Source organism: Salvelinus alpinus, chromosome 18, assembly GCF_045679555.1.
Source record: "Salvelinus alpinus chromosome 18, SLU_Salpinus.1, whole genome shotgun sequence".
Lineage (NCBI taxonomy): Eukaryota > Metazoa > Chordata > Actinopteri > Salmoniformes > Salmonidae > Salvelinus > Salvelinus alpinus.
This window is the reverse complement of record NC_092103.1, coordinates 40870914-40894099: the sequence shown is the minus strand read 5'-3', so window position 1 is coordinate 40894099 and position 23186 is coordinate 40870914. Positions and strand designations below refer to the sequence as shown.

Genomic DNA, 23186 nt, shown 5'->3' with positions numbered 1-23186 from the left:
CAGTATATACTGCACCTGTCTTTACAGATGAATTGTTTTGGACTTGTGGCCTGAAATAATATTTGAAACTCTGGCTTATAGTCAACCACAGGAATTTCTTGATCTTCTAATATCTTATAATGCCAGATTAAATGTTTTCACTTTGTGACAACTATTGGTGTAAAGTCTTAATGAAGGAATATTTGATTTATTTATTCATTGAGAGATTGAGATGAGTGGTGTTGTATTAATGCTCAGCGAAAATGTAGTTATTGCTTGCAGCAACATTACTCCTGGTCTTGCTGTTTTTCCGGGAGGTTTTGAATAGTGCAGGGGTCATAACGACGTAAAATGACAGCCATCTAGTAACTGTATCCTTGGCAACAATCTCTGCCTGTGTGTTTGGATGTTACACAGAGCGCATGTGACACACACTCTCTCCCCATTGGCTGCTGCTGAAGGCAGGTTGGGCCTATCACGTCACTGTCTCCTCTGCAGGCGGAGGGCAACAATATGTAGTCATGTGGAATGAAAAGCTGGCTTGCGATATTGAACATCAGATAAAGACAGAGTGGCATCTCCCTGCCTCTTTACCTTCTGTGTCAATTGCCAACTGTTTTAAAAATGGCCTTTCTTTGTTGAATCGATCACCTTGGTTGTACTGAACCATTGTTCTATGCAGCCTCGTCCAAGGACCTTCCGGTGTCCTCATAATCACCCCAGAGCCACCACAGCTCAGACATACAGTGCATTCGGAAAGTATTCAGACTCCTTCCCTTTTTCCACATTTTGTTACGTTACAGCCTTATTAAAAAAAAAAAAATGAAAACAGGTGTATAGAAAATGTATTACAGATTTTTTTTTTTAATGAAAAACAGAAATACCTTATTTAAATAAATATTCAGACCCTAAAATGGAGTTGGCAGAGAGACTCGAAATTGAGCTCAGGTGCATCCTGTTTCCATTGATCATCCTTGAGATGTTTCTACAACTTGATCGAGACAGGATTGTGTTGAGGCACAGATCTGGGAAAGGGTACCAAAAAATGTCTGCAGCATTGAAGTCCCCAAGAACACAGTGGCCTCCATCATTCTTAAATGAAGAAGTTTGGAACCACCAAGTCTCTTCCTGGAGCTGGCCGCCCGGCCAAACTGAGCAATCGGAGGAGAAGAGCCTTGATCAGGGAGGTGACCAAGAATGCAGTGGTCACTGACAGAACTCCAGAGTTCCTCTGTGGAGATGGGAGAATCTTCCAGAAGGACAATCATCTCTGTAGCACTCCACCAATCAGGCCTTTATGGAAGAGTTGCCAGACAGAAGCCACTCCTCAGTAAAAGGCCCATGACAGCCCGCTTGGAGTTTGCCAAAAGGCACCTGAAGGATTCTCAGACCATGAGAAACAAGATTATCTGATCTGATGAAACCAAGATTGAACTCTTTGGCCTGAATGCCACGTGTCACGTCTGGAGGTAACCTGGCACCGTCCCTACGGTGAAGCATGGTGGTGGCAGCATCATGCTGTGGGGATGTTTTTCATCGGCAGGGACTGGGAGACTAGTCAGGATCAAGAGAAATATGAACGGAGCAAAGTACAGAGAGATCCTTGATGAAAACCTGCTCCAGAGCGCTAAGGACCTCAGACTGGGGTGAAGGTTCACCTTCCAACAGGACAAAGACCCTAAGCACACAGCCAAGACAACGCAGGAGTGGCTTCGGGACAAGTCTCTGAATGTCCTTGAGAGGCCCAGCCAGAGCCCGGACTTGAACCAAAATATCCTGTGTTTTTCTCCTCACTTTGAAAACATCTACAGTTCTATTGATCTGATTGGTTACTGATCTGATTGGTTACTAATAATATAATTTAAAAATCCTCAAATGGTGTCCCATATGTGTTTAGACAAGGTGACCATTTACGGTGATGATTGAACATCTCAGGAGAGACCTGAAAACAGCTGTGCAGCAATGCTCCCCATCCATCCTGACAGAGCGTGAGAGGATCTGCAGAGAAGAATGGGAGAAACTTCCCAAATACAGGTGTGCCAAGCTTGTAGCATCATACCCAAGAAGACTCAAGGCTGTAATCCTAAAGTTCTTTATCAAGTACTGAGTAAAAGGTCTGAATACTTATGTAAATGTGACATTTCAGTTTTTTATTGTTAATACATTTGCAAAAAAAAAGCCTGATTGATGAGGGGGAAAAAAACAATTTAATATATTTTAGAATAAGGATGTAACGTAACAAAATGTGGAAAAAGTCAATGGGTCTGAATGCTTCCCGAATGCACTGTAGGGTGGCATTTACATAGTGTAAAACACTTGTGCAAAGTGTAAAACATAAACCTAATTCTAATCTGGCAGCGTGATTTAATTTGAATTTAATTTAAAAAATAATCTGCGTTATATAGAGGCTACTATTTATGTATTGCTCAGCTTTCTAAACTATAGTTCAATAATCAACTCCTAATAACGCACATTGTTGAAAACAAAGTGTAATTAAATCACACTGCAAGATTATAATGAGATTTACTAGGGATGTGCAAGACGATTCAATACATATCTAGACACACGGACTTCGATTTGATACAGAGACCATACGTATTAGTTTGAAACAATTTGGTTGGATTAGAGAACGAATCGATTCGGTTCGATGCGATACGATGCACTAACATTTGTTCCATTCTAAATTAAAATCTGCAGCTGATGGAGATGCCTCTGAGCTAGACCTGTCTGAGCTGGACCTGTCTGAGCTGAACCTGTCTGAGCTGGACCTGTCTGAGCTGGACCTGTCTGAGCTGGACCTGTCTGAGCTGGACCTGTCTGAGCTAGACCTGTCTGAGCTAGACCTGTCTGAGCTGGACCTGTCTGAGCTGGACCTGTCTGAGCTGGACCTGTCTGAGCTGGACCTGTCTGAGCCTGACCTGTCTGAGCTGGACCTGTCTGAGCTGGACCTGTCTGAGCTGGACCTGTCTGAGCTGGACCTGTCTGAGCTGGACCTGTCTGAGCCTGACCTGTCTGAGCTGGACCTGTCTGAGCTGGACCTGTCTGAGCTAGACCTGTCTGAGCTGGACCTGTCTGAGCTGGACCTGTCTGAGCTGATTTGTGTGTGTGTGTAAATGATGTATGTCTATGGTGTATGTATTACACAGGAGGTTGGTGGCACCTTAATTGGGGAGATCGGGCTTGTGGTAATGGCTGGAGCGGAATAGGTGGAATGGTATCAAATACATCAAACACATGTTTTCCATATGAATGATGCCATTCCATTTGCTTCATTGCATTATTATGAGCTGTCCTCCCGTTAGCAGCCTCCACTGATGTACTATGTAGGCAGCTGAGCCATAAGGGGCACTAGACATCTACCACCCCACAACCAATGTCTAATTAGGAGGGAGGGATTAAGTGTCTGAGCTACTAATGTAATAATGTATTCATATTTATCGTTTACAAATGAGGTGTGACAACCAATCGAATAGTTCTGACAGTTTGGAAGTTTATATGGAGGGATCTTCTCTTCTCCTTGTAACGGTCGTCTTGTGGTGAATGAGCGGACCAAGGCGCAGCGGGTGATGAATACATAATTAATATTTATTAACAGAACGACGAAACACGAAAACTCTTTAACAAACTACAAAACAAATAAACGACGTAGACTGACCTAAAACATGAGAACTTACAAATACACGAAGAACGCACGAACAGGTACAGACTACAAACAAACGCTACAGTCCCGTGTGGTACGAACATACATACAGACACGGAAGACAATCACCCACCAACAAACAGTGAGAACAGCCTACCTTAATATGGTTCTCAATCAGAGGAAACGTCAAACACCTGCCTCTAATTGAGAACCATATCAGGCAACACATTAAACCCAACATAGAAACACAACACATAGAATGCCCACCCCAACTCACGCCCTGACCAACTAAACACATACAAAAACAAGAGAAAACAGGTCAGGAACGTGACACTCCTCTCGCTTCGACCATTCAGTGCACCTTTCAAAATTGATTGCAGTCCTCGTTATGAAATGATTAACTTTACCCTGTATATCTAAAAAATGTACTTCCTGACTGATGTCTTGAGATGTTGCTTCAATATATGCATATAATTTTCCTACCTCATGATGCCATCTATTTTGTGAAGTGCACCAGTCCCTCCTGCAGAAAAGCACCACCACAACATGATGCTGCCACCCCTGTGCTTCACGGTTGGGATGGTGTTCTTCGGCTTGCAAGCCTCCCCCTTTTTCCTCCAAACATAACAATGGTCATTATGGCCAAACAGTTCTATTTTTGTTTCATCAGACCAGAGGACATTTCTCCAAAAAGCACAATCTTTGTCCCCATGTGCAGTTGCAAACCGTAGTCTGGCTTTTTTATGGCGGTTTTGGAGCAGTGGCTTCTTCCTTGCTGAGTGGCCTTTCAGGTTATGTCGATATACGACTCGTTTTACTGTGGATATAGATACTTTTGTACCTGTTTCCTCCAGCATCTTCACAAGGTCCTTTGCTGTTGTTCTGAGATTGATTTGCACTTTTTGCACCAAAGTACGTTCATCTCTAGGAGACAGAATGCGTCTCCTGCCTGAGCGGTATGACGACTGCGTGGTCCCATGGTGTTTATACTTGCGTACTATTGTTTGTACAGATGAACGTGGTACCTTCAGGCGTGTGGTTATTGCTCCCAAGGATGAACCAGACTTTTTTTTTCTGAGGTCTTAGATGATTTCTTTTGATTTTCCCATGATGTCAAGCAAACAGGCACTGAGTTTGAAGGTAGGCCTTGAAATACATTCACACCTCCAATTGACTCAAATGATGACAATTAGCCTATCAGAAGCTTCTAAAGCCATGACATAATTTTCTGGAATTTTCCGAGCTGTTTAAAGGCACAGTCAACTTAGTGTATGTAAACTTCTGACCCACTGGAATTGTAATACAGTGAGTTATAAGTGAAATAATCTGTCTGTAAACAATTGTTGGAAAAATTACTTGTGTCATGCACAAAGTAGATGTCCTAACCGACTTGCCAAAACGATGGTTTGTTAACAAGAAATTTGTGGAGTGGTTAAAGAACAAGTTTTAATGACTCCAACCTAAGTCTATGTAAACTTCCGACTTCAACTGTAGGTTGTCACTCAACTAATAAAGCCTAATTTCACGCAAGCCATTTTAGCATTTGAATGCTGAAGGTGCCATGCAGATGTGAAAGATCTGGAACAGGCCGCCTACCTCGCGTTTGTCAGTGCGCCGAAGCTTGGCACAATGTCGCAGTTTGACTAGGCAACAGATATTGCCTGGGGTTGACAGTCATTGAGCTGTTAATCATTTTGCATGCCGAACAACAGTTACATGCAGTTCGACACTGAAGGAGAGGGTGCATTAGTTGTCACAAAAGATGAGAGGTATTTTCAGAAGGTAGAAAGGATGTAATATGTAGGGTGTCCAATCAAAACACATCTTTTGACCAATGGGTAAACTATGTTAATTGTGTAGATACTCCTCTAAGAAAACCAATGGTCCTAACCTCATGTCTCTATCATAATCTGTTCAAAAGTTATTGGAGTTTTTACCTTTGTAGGATGGCCAGCATTAGTGTGACTAAATCAATGGAGGCCAGAGGATTATTCATTTTTTTTAATCAGAAAAATATTATTGTGTCATCTAGGCTGGATGCTGTGTGAGAATGAAGGCAAACTGACAGGCTCAACGTTGAACTCGTCATCTTTCTACATAAAACAATATACAGTAGAGCCTGATATCGATTTTGAGACATGACATGTAGTATTTTCATATTTTTATTAATCATAGATTTCTCAGAAAAACAAGGGTATCTCTGTAAAATGTCAACGGAGCACTGAGCGTACCACAAGCTTACCGTGAAATGCTTACTTACAAGCTCTTAACCAATAATGCAGAATTTTGTAAAAAGTAAGAAAAAAAACTATAAACAATGACCTAAAGTAAGAAAAATAAGTAACACAATGAAATAACAATAACGAGGCTATGTGCGGGGGTGCAGGTTAGTCGAGGTAGTTGAGGTAATATGTACATGTAGGCAGGGGTAAAGTGACTATGCATAGATAATAAACAGCAAGTATTAGCAGCTTAAAAAAGAGGGTCAATGCAAATAGTCCGGGTAGCCATTTGATTAACTGTTTAGCAGTCTTATGGCTTGGGGATAGAATTATTATTATTTATTTATTTATTTATTTAACCTTTATCTAACTAGGCAAGTCAGTTAAGAACACATTCTTATTTACAATGACGGCCTACCGGGGAGCAGTGGGTTTAACTGCCTTGTTCAGAGACAGAACGACAAATTTTTATCTTGTCAGCTCGGGGTTACTGGTCCAACGCTCTAACCACTAGGCTACCTGCCGCCCCTAGCGGCTGTTGCTGTTAAGGAGCTGCTAAGGAGCCATTTGGATCTAAACTTGGCGCTCCGATACCGATTGGAATGCGGCAGCAGTAAAAACAGTCTATGACTTGGGTGGCTGGAGTCTGACAATTTTTAGGGCTTTCCTCAGACACCGCCTGGTATAGAAGTCCTGGGTGGCAGGAAGCTTGGCCCCAGTGATGTACTGAGCCGTACGCACTGCCCTCTGTAGCGCTTTGCGGTCGGATGCCGAGCAATTGCCATACCAAGAGGTGATGGCGTGCTCTCAATGGTTCAGCTGTAGAATTGTTTGTTTATCTGGGGACCCATGCGAAATCTTTTCAGTCTCCTGAGGGGGAATAGGCATTGTCGTGCCCTTTTCACGACTGTCTTGGTGTGTTTGGACCATGATAGTTTGTTAGTGATGTGGACGCCAAGGAACTCTCTGGTTCTTTGGCTTAGTGATGAGCTTTGAGGGCACTATGGTGTTGAACGCTGAGCTGTAGTCCACAAACAGCATTCTCACGTAGGTGTTCCTTTTTCCCAGGTAGGAAAGGGCAGTGTGGAGTGTAATGGAGATTGCATCATCTGTTGGGGCGGTATGCGAATTGTAGTTGGTCTAGGGTTTCTGGGATGATGGTGTTGATGTGAACCATGACCAGCCTTTCAAAGCACTTCATGGCTACAGACATGAGTGCTACGGGGAGGAAGTCATTTAGGCAGGTTACCTTGGCATTCTTGGGCACATGTGGTCTGCTTGAAACATGTAGGTATTACAGACTCGGTCAGGGAGAGGTTGAAAATATCAGTGAAAACACTTGCCAGTTGGTCAGCGCATGCTCTGAGTATGTGTCCTGGTAATCTGTCTGGCCTTGTTGACCTGTTTAAAGGGCTTACTCACATTGGTTACAGAGAGCGTGATCACACAGTCGTCTGGATCAGCTGCTGCTCTCATTCATGGTTCAGTGTTGCTTGCCTCGAAGTGAGCATAGAAGTAATTTAACTTGTCTGGTAGGCTCGCATCACTGGGCAGCTCGTGACTGGGTTTTCCTTTGTAATCTGTAATAGTTTGCAAGCCCTGCCACATCTGACAAGCGTCAGAGCCGGTGTAGTAGGATTCAATCTTAGTCCTGTATTGACGCTTTGCCTGTTTGATAGTTCGTCGGAGGGCATAGCGGGATTTCTTATAAGCGTCCGGGTTAGTGACCCACTCTTTGAAAGCGGCAGCTCTAGCATTTAGATCAGTGCGGATGTTGCCTGTAATCCATGGCTTCTGGTTGGGATAGGTTTTTATTTTTGTTTAATTTTTTACCTTTATTTAACTAGGCAAGACATGTAAGTACGGTCACTGTGGGGACGATGTCGTCGATGCACTTATTGATGAAGCCGGTGAATCGTTACATCCCTGGTATACTCCTCAATGCCATCGGATGAATCCTGCTGGTAGAAATTAGCTAATGATGTTTTAGAGAAAGACCCCACTAAACAAGATATTTGTCTTGGTAAAATGTATTTTAGAACTTAGGGAAGTGAAATTTCATCATCAATGTGCATTTTCACCCAGACACCCTACAATTTTTTTTGGTGAACTGGCTATTCGTAATGTTTGAATTGATTTTCTGACCGATGCACGCTACAGTACATTTGGATCCATTTGGGGTCCGCAGACCGATGCACTTGTATCTTAAACATTTGAATCAGGGACCAATACGTATCGGTGATTCGGTGATTCGTTACATCCCTAAGGTTTACAGTATTTTTTGCACTTTGCACAATTATTTTGCACTACTACGAAAATGCAACCAATAGTTAAAAATGAAGGATCTGAGTTTAACCTGAGGTAGATGGGGTCAGTGAATGGGGTCAGTGGACTGGTGGATGGGGTCAGTGGACTGGTGTACTGGCTTTCCAGTCAGCCAGGTGAATGACTCATAGGTCTCTGTTACATGACAGATGAATAGTCAGAGAGAGACCTCTGTGACATCCACCAGCATGTCACACAACACCCAAACCACCCACCAGCACTCACAATGCCTTTGAGGACATCTGTCTGTCGTGAAAATCAGGACACATGTCATATCAATTAAAAGATAGGTGCACAGCTCTGACTCGATAACAAACATTTGAAATACATCAAGCCTTTTGGGCTAAAAGGTCATGTTCTTAACCAGAACTAAATAGATTTTTGCTATCGGGGAAGTGTTGCACCTATTTTTCTTGATGTTCCTATGATTTTTGGCTGCACCTCGACACCCATTGGTTGATGTGCAATCCTCACATACTGTAGATAGCCAGCTGAGGTTGGGCTCCTCTCAATACGACTTCCCATGGCAGTGAGTTTCTTCTTACAATATTGCCTTGGCTTGCTCTTTGGGGCAGAAGTACATGGCCGTTAAGCTCTTTGGGGCAGAAGTACATGGCCGTTAAGCTCTTTGGGGCAGAAGTACATGGCCGTTAAGCTCTTTGGGGCAGAAGTACATGGCCGTTAAGCTCTTTGGGGCAGAAGTACATGGCCGTTAAGCTCTTTGGGGCAGAAGTACATGGCCGTTAAGCTCTTTGGGGCAGAAGTACATGGCCGTTAAGCTCTTTGGGGCAGAAGTACATGGCCGTTAAGCTCTTTGGGGCAGAAGTACATGGCCGTTAAGCTCTTTGGGTCAGAAGTACATGGCCGTTAAGCTCTTTGGGGCAGAAGTACATGGCCGTTAAGCTCTTTGGGGCAGAAGTACATGGCCGTTAAGCTCTTTGGGGCAGAAGTACATGGCCGTTAAGCTCTTTGTGACAAATATAAAAAGTGATATGCACTTTGATTGATTTGTCCGGAATCATATATTTTGACCATAGGAGGTTGCCTTCAAGTAGAATGGTACACATGGTGGGTTACTATGGCACTATATAGCCATCCATGGATAATACTGTATGTGTCCTCAATATCACAATAACCCACATTATGTAAATGTTATGATTCTGTACTAGTGCACATTGACTCTGTTTAGGTACAGTAGTCCACACAATGGAGGCCAGTCTGCCTGTCTCGTGGCTGAAGTAAACATTAGTCACATTGAATGGGCCTGTGGTTTTCAATGGCACTGATAAGAGCAGGTAGAATGAGTTATTAAAGCATTACGACTGGATGTGTTTCCTACAGTCCAGTGTATCCAAGGGGCTAGACCTTTTCTGCTGTTACACACAGACACACACACACATTTTCCTGTCGGTTGCATGCTTGGATTGATAGACTTGGTCTTGTGTTTTACAGCTGGTTAGTCCTAGTGATGCTTGATTGTGCCTTTAAGTGCTAACCTGGTTAATCACTAGCTGTCATACAAGATCATGACAATGCTACCCACAGATTGCTGTTTTTGTTTGTGCTATTGAATAAGGTCACATCAGTATTACCTCTCCATCTGGTCGGGGACAGGTAAGGGTTCGGTCAGGGTTGCCAGATTGTCCCCAGAAGTTTCCAGAGGATTCTCTCCATGGGCAGAATGAGATCCGTAGACAGCAGCACCAGGATCCCTGATCTGTATGGATGAGGCCACTCGGGGGGGTGTCACCTTACCTGGGCCTCCCACCTTTATTGGATAACAACTATCGGACATTAGCCCACGCCTCTGCACTTGTTGGTAAATATTGAGTGGAGCTGTGGCGCTAACAAGGTGCTAGCAGCCTACCCTTCAGCAGTAGGAGCATATTGAGTGAAGATGGCAACCACCTGCTTGTCAAGTCTGTGCATTTAAGTTAGCCTAGAAAATGAGTAGCGTTAGCGAGGTACTAGCAAAATGCTAAATGACTCAATCTGAGAGTTAGCCTATATAGTGAGTTATCAAGGTGCTAGTTGAGTATTGAGAGGTCTGGTGTATTGAGAGGTCTGGTGTATTGAAAGACTTGAGCATTACGAGATCTCTCTGAAGATGAGTCTGCCGGCTAGCTGTGAGCTCCTGTCTCTGGAGAGGACATCCAGACAGCGCCACACACACCCTCCCACCAATGGCTCACCGTCCAACGGCTCGCCATTCGCTACCAACAAGCCAATTGACATTAAGCCAAAGAAGAGATGGTATGCCCTCTGAGCGCCTGTCTGTTTGTTGTTCTAAAAGAGTTTGAGATAGGAGTGGTAGCAAACTTTTACAGCTACATACAGTATTTTGGGGGAATTACTGTATTAGGGAATGTTATGTATATGTACTACCTAGTACTCATGTAGTATTTATCTCTGTAAATTCATTTTTGTTGTTGTTGAGAGAACAACCAAAATGTAGGTACAACAATGAGTACTCCTTAACTACACGTACTTATTAGCTTGTTACAAGGTCTTTACATAGGTTATTCCTTCTGATAGTGTTTCTGGCTATGTAGGCCCTATGTAGGCCATATGTAGACCTACTGTGAAGTACAGTATTATGTGGATTATAATTAATGGACATTTTTGTAGGGGTTGATACTTTTTTGCTAAGGGAAAATCAAGTCTGAAATTACAAATGTCAGAAGCCTTTTTAAATCTCAAATATACTACAAGTTTTACATTTCCTGCATTGCAGGAAAGTTATCCTGTAACAGGGTGTTAAGATGCTACATCTGTAGTCACCCACAGTAACCTATATTAGAAGCAATATTCTCATCTCACATTGTGGACCCCTATTTTTCCATGACACATAAATATTGTTCCTCGTGGTGTGTTCTGTGTGTCATCCGCTGCAACGTACCAGACGTTGATCACATTATTTTAGACTTATATGACATCATCTAACCTCGACATAACCCTTTAAGGATTCATATATTTCCCGTCTATCTCCCTGACCGAGTTGCCTGTTAGAAAAATCTCTCTTAACTTCCTCTCAAATGCCAAGTGTAATCTCACGCTTCAGTTCTGCTGTGTCCTAAAAGGCTTAGCACCACAAGAGTTGTTCAGGGTCAGCTACTTTCAGCCAAATGTGCGCCTGGCTATGAGGAAGGACGCCTCGCCTGTAACAAGACATTAAATATACTGAAGAGGACTGATGGGGACTTGAGAGAACCCTTGACCAAAAGGCTACAACTGACCAACTGACCAATTTGCCCGTGTGGCTATATAGCCTACATCAGTGGTCCCTGGGAACCAGTCCTGGTCCTGAACATCTACAGGGTTGGTAGGCTTTAGCTCTGACAAATCTCATTAAACTAAACAAGGTGTTGATGAGAAGTCAGGTTTTTAATAAGGTCGGTGCTTACATTTCACACTTGTACACGTGTTTATTATACGCATGTGTGAATTGGACATTTGTTTTTTGCATATTCCACTCCCCCTGAGATACCTTCAGACAGTGGGGTCACGACCAGGGATCAGCCATTATTGACGGCGACACCTGGAGCAATTAGGGTTAAGTGCCTTGCTCAAAGGCACATCGACCCTCCCCTAACACATCCCCTTAGGTGTGTTATTGCTGGGATGGAACAAAAACCTGCACACTCTGTAACTCTTCAGTACCAGTTGGGGACTTTTTGGGGATGCTCATGAATATCAGTCCTCAGCCTGAAGTGCCACCCCTTGCACTATTGAGACGGGATGAGTTTGAATGCTTCAGGAGGGCGGTTACGTGTGTTTGCAAGGCAGAGGGACTGAGTTCCAGTCTCGATATGGGCTGGGCTGAAGGTGATCAGCGGTTGTCCTTTCCACAAGCATCTTCTCATGTAAGGTTGGGGTTAAATCTGTATATTCTTTCTGTTTTCCAGCATGTAAAACAAAGTTCCACAAGAGCAACAGCGTAAATTAAGCCAGCCTCAGGAAAGCTACATATTTCTGAATGGTGTGAGAGACAGGGAACGAGACGGAAGGGAACAATCACCTCCTGGCCTTTCTCAGTTCAGGAATACTTCAACAGTACAGAAATACTGTGAATGAACTTTCAACACACATCTTGAACACACTGTGAATGACTGCAATGGAACTCCTCTAATTTGAGTGTCCATAACAGAAGACTTCATTTCTTCTAACTAATTCAATTTGTGTAGTTGCATGGATACCGGTTTGTTTGGCATGCACAAGATAAAAGAGAGATGAAAAACGAAGGGATTGACACTTAAGCATGCATGGGCCTCTGTTCGTTTACAGCGAGAGCATGTCAAAGGAGAGGAACTGTACCACAGCACTATCAGTTAGGCTTAGTTTACTGTACTGTATGCGCTGCTGTCTGCTACCACATTACAGTTAGGTCTAGTTGTATGCTCTATACTCTGCTGCTACCACATTACAGTTAGGCCTAGTTGTATGCTCTATACTCTGCTGCTACCACATTACAGTTGGCCTAGTTGTATGCTCTATACTCTGCTGCTACCACATTACAGTTAGGCCTAGTTGTATGCTCTATACTCTGCTGCTACCACATTACAGTTGGCCTAGTTGTATGCTGTATACTCTGCTGCTACCACATTACAGTTAGGCCTAGTTTACTATTGTATAAACCAAATCATAATGTTTGTAAACAAAGCCGTTCTGGTAGTTCCGGGTTGCAAGCGTCGGGAAAGTCTAGGTCCAAGAGGCTTCTAAACAGCTTCTACCCCCAAGCCATAAGACTCCTGAACACCTAATCAAATGGCTTTCTAGACTACATTGCCCCCCCCCCACCCTCTCCCCCTCTTTTACACCGTTGCTACTCTCTGTTGTTAACATCTATGCATAGTCACTTTAATAACTATACCTACATGTACATATTACCTCAACTAACCAGTGCCCCCGCACATTGACTCTGTACCGGTACCCCCCTGTATATAGTCTCGCTATTGTTATTTTACTGCTGCTCTTTAATTATTTGTTACCTGTATTTTTTTATTCTTATCCGTATTTTTAACTGCATTGTTGGTTAGGGGCTCGTAAGTAAGCATTTCACTGTAAGGTCTACTACACCTGTTGTACCCGGCGCATGTGACTAATACAATATGATTTGATTTGAAAGCTGGACTCGAGAACGGATAGAAATGCCTTGAAAACCATATGCAGACCACCGCCGTACTAGCTAAATTATCAAATGAATAATTAATATGCAACATTTAGATAAATTATCAACACTACTCTCTTGTTGACAAGCCTCCATTTGTCTAGGTTTTAGCTAGATAGTTAGTTTGCTTCATTCATGGAGGTTATGCTAACTAGCTACAAAGTTAACGTTAGCTAGCCCATCTGTAGCCTCCAACTACCTAGCTAGCTAACATTAGCTCGCCCATCTGTAGCCCCCAACTAACCAGCTAACTAGCTTGTTAGCTAGCTGAGTTCCAGTTATGGTCTTATTGTTTTTCTGCTATCTTGTTTGAACACTGAATGACCACAAGCTGCCTGCCAGTGGGAGCGCCAGCTAGCTAGATATTCCTGCCTCAGCTAGTGGCATTGCATTGGCTATCTTGCCAGCACGCATGGATGAATGCAGATGTAAGTCATATAATGTTAGCAAGCAAAGACAACCCTAATTTTCAATTAATAAACTGGCTTGGAAGATACAACAGCACACAAATATGTCCTTACCCGATGCTGATGATGGTTCTATAGCCTGCCATAGATGAGTTGCTGAGGTTAGGCTACGAGGTTATCAGAAAGTGTCTGGCATAAGCCGTAGCCTACATGTCGACATGTAATCATCGCAATTTGAGAGTTAATGTTATACACAGAAAATAACAATCTCTGTTTAAAAGACTATATTATTGCTTTACTGTGATGTCCTTCACACGGGGTATCATATTATTACTTGTTGTTTATTGCAAACAAACAGTTTTGGACGTGGCACACTAACCTCACATAGGCAGGTAATTAAGGTAGTGGCTCACTACTGTCATCTGCTGGATAATTTCAAGATTGTACCATGAAATAGCACTGCGCCATTTACAATGGTTCATGTTATTGAAAAGTTGATTTTGCCCGGCTCCTTACCGTACTGTCAACTACAATATGCCATTACTGATTTGTAAATACTGAGCACAACCATGCACAGAATGCAACTTTTGCCACCCATAACTAACCTTGCTCGCTATTGTGACATCATGGTGATCTCTCGTATACTCTGCTGCTACCGCATTACAGCCAGGCCTAGTTTAATACTGTATAATCTGCTGCCTGCTACAACATTACATGGCAGTGAGGCCAAGGCAAGCCCTGCAGTGAGCTCATTCACTAATGAGCTTATGAAGGAAGTAGGGCACTAGGGCCTTTGCACCACAGGCAAAAGAAGGAGAGTCTGGTTACAGAGAGAGTGAGAGAGAGAGAGCAGGACAGAGAGAGAGATGTAGAGAGAGAGAGCAAGACAGAGAGAGAGAGCAAGACAGAGAGAGAGAGGGACAGAGAGAAAGCGAAAGAGAGCAAGACAGAGAGAGAGAGAGAGCAAGACAGAGAGAGAGAGGGACAGAGAGAGAGATGTAGAGAGAGAGAGAGAGGGACAGAGAGAAAGCGAAAGAGAGCAAGACAGAGATAGAGATGTAGAGAGAGAGAGAGGGACAGAGAGAAAGCGAGAGAGCTTTAGGCATTTTTCGAGCCTGTCCAGGAAATGCAACAGAATTAGTCATTCAGCAGCCTTGTATTCTTACACACACTCAGCCTCCCCCTGCAGTGTCGCTTCCAGTCCCCTCCCTGAGGTCTGTCATGGAGCCCCTGGACCACACGTTCTGGACCTCTGGACTGTGGAATCCTGTGCCTCCTGACCAGGTCTCAGGCCGAGGCACCAAGCGAAAACGCTTTCTCAAATCTTACAGGTAGGACCCCTTGTTGCCGGGGGTTACCAGGTTGTTTTTGTTGTGAAGCGCACAGTGCTCCACTCTCGATCTAGTCAGCTATAGGCTGCAGAGGAAAACCATATGTTTTTTTGGGGGGCACATTTAGGAGTATTGATTCATGTGCATTGTCCATGTCAAATACGTTGAATAGAGTCAAGTAAAGAAGTAGGGAGGCTTCTGAAATTGTACAGGTGTAATTGTGTTGCTGTGCCTCTCCTTGGTGCTCTTTGTTTTAATACAATACATTTGGTGGTTTATCTTAAACTGGTGTTTGTCTCTCATAACAGTGGAAATTGCTTGTGAAAGTCCCCATATCACTGCTGTTGTGATGGGGACAGGGGTTTTAGCCATAGCTTGCATTGACAGAACACAGTCCTAGCTTCTCTGATTATGTACCTCATGTCGTTGCCAAATGCTGTTCTCAGCTTCTCCACTTCCTAAGCTCTGGTATTGTACAGCTTAGTGAGGTGAGGTCACACGCTGTCCTAACAACCGCTTACTACAGCACTTCATGACATTCAGGTGAACCATACAGAGGGTTATGGTACATGATGGTGCAGTGTGTTGCAGGTGAACCATACAGAGGGTTATGGTGCATGATGTTGCAGTGTGTTTCAGGTGAACCATACAGAGGGTTATGGTACATGATGTTGCAGTGTGTTTCAGGTGAACCATACAGAGGGTTATGGTACATGATGTTGCAGTGTGTTTCAGGTGAACCATACAGAGGGTTATGGTACATGATGTTGCAGTGTGTTTCAGGTGAACCATACAGAGGGTTATGGTACATGATGTTGCAGTGTGTTTCAGGTGAACCATACAGAGGGTTATGGTACATGATGTTGCAGTGTGTTTCAGGTGAACCATACAGAGGGTTATGGTACATGATGGTGCAGTGTGTTTCAGGTGAACCATACAGAGGGTTATGGTACATGATGGTGCAGTGTGTTTCAGGTGAACCATACAGAGGGTTATGGTACATGATGGTGCAGTGTGTTGCAGGTGAACCATACAGAGGGTTATGGTACATGATGTTGCAGTGTGTTTCAGGTGAACCATACAGAGGGTTATGGTACATGATGTTGCAGTGTGTTTCAGGTGAACCATACAGAGGGTTATGGTACATGATGTTGCAGTGTGTTTCAGGTGAACCATACAGAGGGTTATGGTACATGATGTTGCAGTGTGTTTCAGGTGAACCATACAGAGGGTTATGGTACATGATGTTGCAGTGTGTTTCAGGTGAACCATACAGAGGGTTATGGTACATGATGTTGCAGTGTGTTTCAGGTGAACCATACAGAGGGTTATGGTACATGATGTTGCAGTGTGTTTCAGGTGAACCATACAGAGGGTTATGGTACATGATGGTGCAGTGTGTTTCAGGTGAACCATACAGAGGGTTATGGTACATGATGGTGCAGTGTGTTTCAGGTGAACCATACAGAGGGTTATGGTACATGATGTTGCAGTGTGTTTCAGGTGAACCATACAGAGGGTTATGGTACATGATGTTGCAGTGTGTTTCAGGTGAACCATACAGAGGGTTATGGTACATGATGGTGCAGTGTGTTGCAGGTGAACCATACAGAGGGTTATGGTACATGATGGTGCAGTGTGTTGCAGGTGAACCATACAGAGGGTTATGGTACATGATGGTGCAGTGTGTTTCAGGTGAACCATACAGAGGGTTATGGTACATGATGGTGCAGTGTGTTTCAGGTGAACCATACAGAGGGTTATGGTACATGATGTTGCAGTGTGTTTCAGGTGAACCATACAGAGGGTTATGGTACATGATGTTGCAGTGTGTTTCAGGTGAACCATACAGAGGGTTATGGTACATGATGTTGCAGTGTGTTTCAGGTGAACCATACAGAGGGTTATGGTACATGATGGTGCAGTGTGTTTCAGGTGAACCATACAGAGGGTTATGGTACATGATGTTGCAGTGTGTTTCAGGTGAACCATACAGAGGGTTATGGTACATGATGGTGCAGTGTGTTTCAGGTGAACCATACAGAGGGTTATGGTACATGATGTTGCAGTGTGTTTCAGGTGAACCATACAGAGGGTTATGGTACATGATGTTGCAGTGTGTTTCAGGTGAACCATACAGAGGCTTATGGTACATGATGGTGCAGTGTGTTTCAGGTGAACCATACAGAGGGTTATGGTACATGATGTTGCAGTGTGTTTCAGGTGAACCATACAGAGGGTTATGGTACATGATGTTGCAGTGTGTTTATCGGCAGATCATATCTAACAGTGATTGTTTAATGTCTTAGTACAGTGTTTTCTAATCCTTGTTCTGGTCCTGGAGACCCAAAGGGGTGTGTACAGATTTCCCACCTAGCACAACCACTAACACACCTGATTCAAATAAACAAAGGCTTGATGATGAGACTAGTTGAATTAGTTGAATCGGGTGTGTTAGTGCTAGAGGGCAAAAACGAATGTGTACCCATTTGGATCCCCACGACCAGGACTGGGAAACACTGGCTCAGTGGGTTGGACCTGGTCCCAGATCTGTTTGTGCTGTGTGGAGGAATGGAGGAACTTAACAACAGGGTGTCCCACGATGTTGGGGGTTAACCTGGCATGAACTGGATGTCCCATGGTGGTGACCCGTTCAGTACTGATAACAAACCTGGCTGAGAAGTCCATGCAGTGCACGCAACCAGACAGACGACTTCTCAATGAAGTGTCAACTCTGTTAATGTGGGACATGCTGCTGTATATACAGTATCAAATGCACTTCTGAAAGAACTACAAAGAAACACACTATCTGTAAAAAAAATATTGAATAAATTGTGCCATCCATAAAACCAAATACTTTAAGACTTTTAGTCGAGTAGTATTTTACTGGGTGACTTTCACTTTTACTTGAGTCATTTTCTATTAAGGCACCTTTACTTTTACTCAAGTATGACAAAGTATGACAGTATGACAAATGAGTACTTTTTCCACCAACAAAACGGTCCAAGCTGCTTAACATTAAAGTGTCTTATTAATGACCATACTGTAGGCTGTGTGATGCAATCAGATCAGATTGTTTTTCCTGAGCAACTTGCAGGTAGGGAGTAGTGCTGTGCTACCTAGTACCTACCGGATAGCGATTGCAGTCTCAACTCTATGGCATTGTTGGCATCATCCTGCAACCAACGGAGCGGACAGGGCAAAACATGTGTTTGATGATGCATTGTAGGAAAACTGAGCTGCAAATATACGGTGCATTCGGGAAGTATACAGATCCCTTGACTTTTTCCACATTTTATTACGTTACAGCCTTATTCTAAAATGTATTCAATTGTATTCTTTCCTCATCAATCTACACACAATACCCCATAATGACAAAGCAAAAACAGGTTTTTAGAATTTTTAGCAGATTTATAAAAAATAAAAAACTGAAATAATACATTTACATAAGTTTTCAGACCCTTTACTCAGTGCTTTGTTGAACCACCTTTGGCAGTGATTACAAACTCAAGTCTTGGGTATGATGCTACAAGCTTGGCACACCTGTATTTGGGGAGGTTCTCCAATTATTCTCTGCAGATCCTCTCAAGCTCAGCCAGGTTGGATGGGGAGCGTCGCTACACATCTATTTTCAGGTCTCTCCAGAGATGTTCGATCGGGTTCAAGTCCGGACTCTGGCTGGGCCACTTAAGGGTATTCAGAGACTTGTCCCGAAGCCACTCCTGTGTTGTCTTGGTTGTGTACTTAGGGTTGTTGTTCTGTTGGAAGGTGAACCTTAGCCCCAGTCTGAGGTCCTGAGCACTCTGGAGCAGGTTTTCATCAAAGATCTTACTGTACTTTGCTCTGTTCATCTTACCCTCGATTCTGACTAGTCTCGCAGTCCCTGACGCTGAAAAACATCCCCACAGCATGATGCTGCCACCACCATGCTTAACCATAGGGATGGTATTGGCCAGGTGATGAGTGGTGCCTGGTTTCCTCCAGACATGCCGCTTGGCATTCAGGCCAAAGAGTTTAATCTTGGTTTCATCAGACTAGAGAATCTTGTTTCTCATGGTCTGAGAATCCTTAGGTGCCTTTTGGCAAACTCCAAGTGGGCTGTCATGTGTCTTTTACTGAGGAGTAGCTTCCGTCTGGCCACTCTACCATAAAGACCCTGGAGTGCTGCAGAGACGGTTGTCCTTCTGGAAGGTTCTCTCATCTCCACAGAGGAATTCTGGAGCATTGTCAGAGTGACCATAGGGTTCTTGGTCACCTCCCTGACCATGGCTCTCAGTTTGGCCGGGCGGCCAGGTCTAGGAAGAGTCTTGGTGGTTCCAAACTTCTTCCATTTAAGAATGATGGCCACTGTGTTCTTGGGGACCTTCAATGCTGCAGACATTTTTTGGTATCCTTTCCCAGATCTGTGCCTCGACACAATCCTGTCTCGGAGCTCTGCGGACAATTCCTTCGACCACATGGCTTGGTTTTTGCTCTGACATGCACTGTCAACTGTGGGACCTTATATAAACAGGTGTGTGCCTTTCCAACTCATGTCCAATCAATTGAATTTACCACAGATGGCTCCAATCAAGTTGTAGAAACATCTTGAGGATGATCAATGGAAACAGGATACACCTGAGCTCAATTTCGAGTCTCATAGCAAAGAGTCTGAATGCTTACATAAATAAGGTATTTCATTTATTTATGTTTTAATTCATTTGCCAAATGTTATAAAACCTGTTTTCGCTTTGTCATTATGGGGTTTTGTGTGTAGATTGGTTGAGGAAAAACATTTTTTTAATACATTTTAGAATAAGGCTGTAACGTAACAAATTGTGGAAAAAGTTAAGGGGTCTGAGTACTTTCTGAATGTACTGTATTAGTATTGCGCTCAGTTGTGGTTACATGGTTTGTGATAGCGTTTCGTGATAAAGGTTTCAATGGTAGTGTGAAGGCATTGGTCATACTTCCAGAGAAAGATTAGGCTTGTTTCAAACTGGAAACTTTAACCAACCCGGAGCTGTTGCAAGCTGTCTGAAAATGCCACAACGTCAAAATCATCTAGTTACTGTAAGAGGCTACGAGCACATGTTCTCATTTGGAGAGTGAGAAAAGCAGAAGTATATTTAAATGTGGTGGCATGATAGTGGGAAAGAGAAGATTGTCTGACCCATCTTTATTTCCATCCTACCCACCATCATTTCATTGATGTAGGGTTTGAATAACAGAGCTCACAGGATCATGAAAGCATAAACTGCATGTCCTTCGTAAAGTCCTGAATCATTTCAATTCAACAATTGCTTAGCATGAAGTAAATTGTTGCAGTATGTGCAAAACGAAAGAACCCAGACTAAACATGTTGATGGCGTAAGCCATATTTTCAAGTTGAATAAAACGTCTGATATTGCCATAAAGAGGGCATCTATAGTGTGCTGTTTTTACTCATTGAGTGTTCATCAGTGGAACTTCCTTTATTTTGTGGTGAGAAACTATTTGAGGAACTGGTTTCATAATGATTTACCAAACCAATAGTGTGCAACTGCACACTCCTGCTAGCACAGCACAGCAGAAGGGAGGCTAGGGCAACACTGTGTACTAGCTAGCTTTATAATTAACGACACTGTGTACTAGCTAGCTTTATAGTTAACGACACTGTGTGCTAGCTAGCTTTATAGTTAACGACACTGTGTACTAGCCAGCTTTATAGTTAACAACACTGTGTGCTAGCAAGCTTGCTAGTTAGCTAGCACACAGTGTCACCCCCGCCCCTGCCTGTCCTTCGCTCATGCATGCCGAACATCTTCCCCCGCCGTCGTTAACAGAACTGCGGGAAAACAGTTCCCAACAGGCGGGGGTGAAGGACACTGTCTACCGGTGTACTCCTAGCTAACATTATCTTCCCTGCCCCTTCTTTATTGGCGGCTGGCATCCAGCGTTATTGTGCATTAATGCCACCTACTGTATTGGAGCACCCCCACCTCCCACCTGTCCTAACTTAAAAATGGACCAATAGAAATATCAGGAACGCCCACCTGCAGGAATGCCCACTTGCAGGCACGCCCCAAATTGTAGGCCGCAATTGCACCCTTCTCAAACCTCACAACAATGTCTTAAAGGTGCAATAGGCAGAAATCGCTCTGCCATTTCTTAGTTGCTAAAATTCTAGTAGTTTGCCTAATTTCAGTTTATGTGACACAACAAGCAATACATAGTGTAGACAATCATTGTACCATCTTAACCGCTGTGAAATAAATGTCCCATAACCACAAATATTGTATTTTCAGCTGTTTGAAGCTGGTGTACAAAACCCACAGTAAAAAAAAGTAAAATCAACTTAAGAATGGGAAGCATAGAAATAGTGCATATAGAACATATCTACAGCTTCTCAGACTTGCTTTCAATGAGAATGACAGATCTATAACTCACATTTCTATGTGAATTTGGTCAGTTCGCCGAAAAAGTGACATATTGCAGCTTTAAGTCATGTAAAATAATAATCTGAGCGGTAGATCTCCGCTTACTTTTTGACTGAGAAAGTAATCTTGACTCATAAAAAGGTTGGTGTCCACTGATTTAGAGTAATATAATGGCTTTCCTTGTAATTCTATGGATGTCAGAGCCGTCTTTTACCTTCTGCTGAGGCAAGATGATATGACGATGTGATGTTCATTTTACATCTCATAATTTTTTTGTGATATAGCCTAAAACTAAAAAGACTCCAAGCATGTCCAAGCACCAACGTTGAAGCTGGTGTAGGCAAGAGGTGCATTTAGGCCGACCTAGAGCAGGAGAATGTTAGGATCACATTGAGATTAATGTTAGGAGTGAGGCTTAAATTCTGTGCTGTTGTAGTCTTAATGGCGTCATTGGGAGAATGCCATAATTCAGTGTTTCAAGTAGTTATATGTTTCCTTATTTTACCACAAGAGGGCCTCATTTTCATGTTTTGTGCATTTCACAACAGAAGAGATGTGCTATCAGGCTGTACTGTGTCCCCTCACTCTGAGTGTATGACATTCGAGGAAATTAGGCATTTCTATCAATTATTTTGGAATTTCTGAAATAATTTGATGTTGTGCTGGGAGTATTATGCATATTCCATGTTGTGCTGGGAGTATTATGCATATTACATGTTGTGCTGGGAGTATTATGCATATTACATGTTGTGCTGGGAGTATTATGCATATTACATGTTATGCTGGGAGTATTATGCATATTACATGTTGTGCTGGGAGTATTATGCATATTACATGTTGTGCTGGGAGTATTATGCATATTACATGTTGTGCTGGGAGTATTATGCATATTACATGTTGTGCTGGGAGTATTATGCATATTACATGTTATGCTGGGAGTATTATGCATATTACATGTTATGCTGGGAGTATTATGCATATTACATGTTGTGCTGGGAGTATTATGCATATTACATGTTATGCTGGGAGTATTATGCATATTACATGTTGTGCTGGGAGTATTATGCATATTACATGTTATGCTGGGAGTATTATGCATATTACATGTTATGCTGGGAGTATTATGCATATCCCATGTTGTGCTGGGAGTATTATGCATATCCCATGTTGTGCTGGGAGTATTATGCATATTACATGTTGTGCTGGGAGTATTATGCATAGTACATGTTGTGCTGGGAGTATTATGCATATTACATGTTATGCTGGGAGTATTATGCATATTACATGTTATGCTGGGAGTATTATGCATATTACATGTTGTGCTGGGAGTATTATGCATATTACATGTTGTGCTGGGAGTATTATGCATATTACATGTTGTGCTGGGAGTATTATGCATAGTACATGTTATGCTGGGAGTATTATGCATATTACATGTTGTGCTGGGAGTATTATGCATATTACATGTTGTGCTGGGAGTATTATGCATATTACATGTTGTGCTGGGAGTATTATGCATATTACATGTTGTGCTGGGAGTATTATGCATATTACATGTTGTGCTGGGAGTATTATGCATAGTACATGTTATGCTGGGAGTATTATGCATATTACATGTTGTGCTGGGAGTATTATGCATATTCCATGTTGTGCTGGGAGTATTATGCATAGTACATGTTATGCTGGGAGTATTATGCATATTACATGTTGTGCTGGG

General features: G+C 42.9%; 1 protein-coding gene across 6 annotated transcripts in view; it reads left to right on the top strand.

Moving 5' to 3' along the window:
- LOC139544336 (3',5'-cyclic-AMP phosphodiesterase 4D-like) overlaps positions 1 to 23186 on the top strand; it is a 335143-nt gene that overhangs the window by 220372 nt on the left and 91585 nt on the right. For 2 of the 6 annotated variants that reach the window (XM_071351322.1, XM_071351318.1), the window contains exon 1: positions 14242 to 15071. The exons of the other annotated variants lie outside the window; for them this stretch is intronic. In XM_071351322.1, coding sequence (XP_071207423.1) covers positions 14962 to 15071 — 110 coding nt within the window. In that variant the 5' untranslated portion in view covers positions 14242 to 14961. Of the gene's footprint in view, positions 1 to 14241; positions 15072 to 23186 lie in introns of those variants that run through there. 6 annotated transcript variants of the gene reach the window in all.